This window comes from Oncorhynchus mykiss, chromosome 2 (assembly GCF_057628025.1).
Source record: "Oncorhynchus mykiss isolate SJ-2025 chromosome 2, ASM5762802v1, whole genome shotgun sequence".
Taxonomy (NCBI): Eukaryota; Metazoa; Chordata; class Actinopteri; order Salmoniformes; family Salmonidae; genus Oncorhynchus; species Oncorhynchus mykiss.
In genome coordinates this window covers 22,505,770-22,510,000 of record NC_143023.1, presented here as the reverse complement: position 1 = coordinate 22,510,000, position 4,231 = coordinate 22,505,770, and the positions used below count along the sequence as shown (strand labels likewise).

The 4,231-nt window shown below is 39.9% G+C and overlaps 1 protein-coding gene across 2 annotated transcripts in view; it reads left to right on the top strand.

Moving 5' to 3' along the window:
- Positions 1 to 2,948, top strand: part of LOC110538238 (uncharacterized) — an 11,804-nt gene extending 8,856 nt beyond the window's left edge. For both annotated transcript variants that reach the window (XM_036942736.2, XM_036942732.2), the window contains exons 4-5: positions 550 to 723; positions 967 to 2,948. In XM_036942736.2, the coding sequence (XP_036798631.1) occupies positions 550 to 723; positions 967 to 1,196 (404 nt within the window). In that variant the 3' untranslated portion in view covers positions 1,197 to 2,948. The remainder of the gene's footprint in view (positions 1 to 549; positions 724 to 966) is intronic.
- Positions 2,949 to 4,231: the final 1,283 nt, after the last annotated feature.

Genomic DNA, 4,231 nt, shown 5'->3' with positions numbered 1-4,231 from the left:
TTTTTAAAGTAATCTTTGAATTTATCTTCACAAATGAAGACAACAAAACATATTGAGTGAAGAAGGTTGCTGCTATGACAACAGTGAGCCTTTACAGTCATGAGTGTGACCCCTGTCCTACAGAGAATCCATATGCATGCAATGTGGCTGAGCTCACATCACCCTTTCATGCTATTAGTAGGTCATCACTCTGGCCTGACACTATTGTTTAACCGGGTAATGGTCACCAATGATTGTGCTGATAAATATAGACGTTTGAGAAAGCAATTAACCCATATGCTCAATTATACAGGCTGCAATGGGGAGCACAGGGGGAACGTCAGGGGAAGAAACGCATTACAGAATAGAAATGGAGCTAAGCTAGGTTTATTAATACTGATGTTCAGTGGACGGTTCTGTCTGTATACACATAATGTATATTCATGTAAAGTTAACTATAACTAATTATAAGTTACTCATCACAAGATACTAAATGAAAGAAGGAATTTACATGACATGGAATGATTACAATTCCACCCCCACCCCATCTTGTTGCTCTCTCCTCCCCAGGCCCAGGTGAGACTTCTCTGGGGTGTAAGTACTGTGATCGTGGCTTCAGGGTGGAGCGGTCACTGCCGTCCCACCGACGAGATCAGGGAGGAGAGAAGCCCTACCAGTGTAATCGCTGCTCCAAGAGGTTCAGCCTCAAACACCAACTGGATACACACCACCGGGTACACACAGGTATTATATCCCCCTGTGTGTGTGTGTGTGTGTGTGTGTGTGTGTGTGTGTGTGTGTGTGTGTGTGTGTGTGTGTGTGTGTGTGTGTGTGTGTGTGTGTGTGTGTGTGTGTGTATGTGTGTGTGTGTGTGTGTGTGTGTGTGTGTGTGTAAGATTGGGGGTGTGGGTGTAGGTGTAGGTGTGTGTTTCAATGTGTCAGTTATTGTGTATGTGCTTGCCTGCTCACTCTCAATGTCAACCCCAGGAGAGAAGCCTTTTGAGTGCCGTCTGTGTGGCCAGCGGTCAAGGGACTACTCAGCCATGATCAAGCACCTGCGGACCCACGGCGGGGCCACACCCTACCAGTGTACTGTCTGCCTGGAGTTCTGTAGCAGCCTGGCTGCCATGCAGAAACACCTGAAGAACCACCCGCTGCAGGACTTTCCCCCAGACTGGACCATCAGCAGCACCTACCTGTACACATGCCATACCTGAACTAGCTTGAAGGCAAATGTAATGTCAATAGAGAATAATTTTACTACCAAACAACTACATCTCAGGGAAACTAACTCATAGAATGTAATGTACATACATGGTAACAAGACACCAGTTACCGTAGCATTTATCCATGTACTCCAAAAGTGCATGGAGTACGTCAATGCATAGTTCCACCACTAGAAGGACACTGGGTCTCAGAAAAGAATGTAAAACATGTCTAGCACCAGCAGCATTATCATTATCAAGCACAGTATTATTACCATTCTATCGTGGCTGCAGCTGAAGTCAGTCACTTACAAGAGACAAGGAAAGGAAACATCAAGACTATTTAGAGGCAGCAAAAAATGTGTCCTTGTTTCATATGAATGTGTCCATCTATGTTTGGCCGTTATCTCTCTCAAGAAGACTTGGGGCAATCGTTTTGTGCACAAATTTTTGATTTTCATTTAGTCATGTGTGTTTAGTACATTTAGATGTTGTTTGATTCATATTTACAGTGCCTTTAGAGTCTGCACCTCCAGGATTTTTTCCCCACGTTCTTTTGCGTTTCAAAGTGGGATAGAAATATATATATTTTTTTTTAATCATTCAGCTACACAAAATAGTCCCTAATGTCAAAGTGAAAAGAAAATTCTACACGTTTTTACAAATTAATAACAATTAAATTATTAAAATATAGTAGCTGCAGAAGTACTCACACCCTTTGTTTAGCAAAGCCTAAATGAAGTAAAATTGTGTCTTAACAAATCACATAAGTTATATGGACTCCCTCTGTGTGAAATAACAGGGATTGACATGATTTTTTAATGACTACCCCTTCCTCTGTTCTCCATACATAGAACATATGTAAGGTCCCTCAGCCAAGTATTGAATTTCAAACTCAGATTCAACTACAAAGACCAGGGAGCTTTTTGTAAGCCTCATAAAGAAGGGCAGTGATTGGTAGCTGGGTAATAGTAACAAATCAGACATTGAATATATATTTAAGTATGGTCAAATTAATAATTATGCTGTGGATCATGTATTAAACCACCCAGACACATCAAAGATGCAGTCATCCTTCTGATCTGAGCTGCAGGACATTAAGGAAACTGCTTAGGGTTGTTATTATGATGCCATTGGGGATTTTAAAACAACTACAGAGTTCAATGGCTGTGATGGAAGAAAACTGAGGATGGATCAACAACATTGTAGTGACTCCACAATAATGACCTAAAAGACAGAGTGAAAAGAAGAATATAAATATACAGAATACAAATAATCCAAAACATGCAAAGTCTTATAATTATCTAATCAAGGTATATTAGTGTTTAATTTTTTATTAATACAAAAAATACAAAAATCTTCCACTTTGATATTAGAATATTTTGTGGAAGCCGTTGACCTAAAAAATACAATTAAATCCATTTTAATCCCACTTTGTAACACCATAAAATGTGAAGAAACCAAGGGGGTGTAGACTTTTTATAGGTGTTGTATATGTGCTTTAGCCTGTTGCTATTTTAATGATAGTATTGTTATAATCAATGTACTAGTTTAGCAGATGGCCTGTTTTGGTACTGAATGTAGATCCTCACACAGTCACACCCAACCACAAAGAAACAATAGCCTGTCAAACCTTTATGATATGAGACCATTGATTTGCTCTAAACTTGAGTGTGAATACATTTTGGCATAAATTACACAGCAGCTGGCATGCAGTGTGTATTTGCAATTAGTATCTCTTCAGAGAATAAATGTTTTAAATACATATTTATTTTGACAGGTTGTGTCAGTCAGTGTTCTACCATTTTACTTACTGTACTTTTTTTTTAAACATAAAACAACCATATCTAACATCTTATTCATCTGGTCTAAGCAATCCTCATAATTTATCTGAACTATCTGAAAAGATATCTGAAAAGCAGCATTCGCTAAGGCAGCACTTTAAACAGTCAGTCTTAAATAAATAGGAATGAACAAATAAATGAATGTTCTACATTTAAAATTACAGTTGCTTATTATCTTAAATTAAAATAGCTTAGTTGATTATAATCAGTCCATGTGGAAGCCTGAGAGCACCTGATATATATCCCTCTCCCTCTCCCGGCCTTGGAGGGTGAGTGGAGTAAAACCCTCCACCAGGACGTTAAGCTGCTAGGTCTCGCGAGCGCTGCAGTGGGGTGGGGTGGAACCGACGCAGGTCCACCCGGAAGGATCCCTTCTCCAGGGTCATGCATGGCTCACATCAAGCCCCCTACTCTATCAATTCAATTTAAGGGCTTTATTGGCATGGGGAACATATGTTAACATTGCCAAAGCAAGTGAAGTAGATAAACAAACGTCTCTGTATCTATGTAGGAGATATTCGCTTGGCACATCATACCTGGGAGAGGAGAGGAATAAAGTCGGTCCAGACACTGCATCTGGAAATGTTTGCAAATAAGCTACTGAATACTTTCTGCTGCATAGCCAGCCATGGCACTTAATAAAGTTATACATCATTTGAACGACATTTTTCGAATTACCATATTCTGCCACAAGAGGTCACTATGAGCCAAAACTTGCATCTGTTACTTATGGTTGTTCATAATAACCGTTCTCTTTGTAACCCCTGGTCATTTAGAGTCTAAGTAACATAATTGAAAACAAAATCCCCATCCAAATCTGTCAGTTTAAACTAGAGATTAATTTTTTTGTATGGGCTGCGTCCCAAACAACCGCATCGGGCCTATGTTGCCTTAGGCATCTGTGATGGAAGGTGGCCAAGCTACAGTGGTGTTTGTCTGACCATTAGACATCGGTCTTCTCACATCTGTTGCATCGGAATGGTTTGGCCCACAAACTAATATGACCAGTGACCACTCTATGGAAAGGGGAGAGTCTCATGAACACGTTTTGCTCGTTGGCCAACACACGTGTCAAGGGAATTGTCTGAAGGTAACCCATACAAATGAGTGGAAGTATGGAGGTAGTTTTGTGCCAACAAAAGTAAGGGGTTAAATATGAGTAAAATATATACAATATACTGGTCTTTTTTGCCATTTATGATT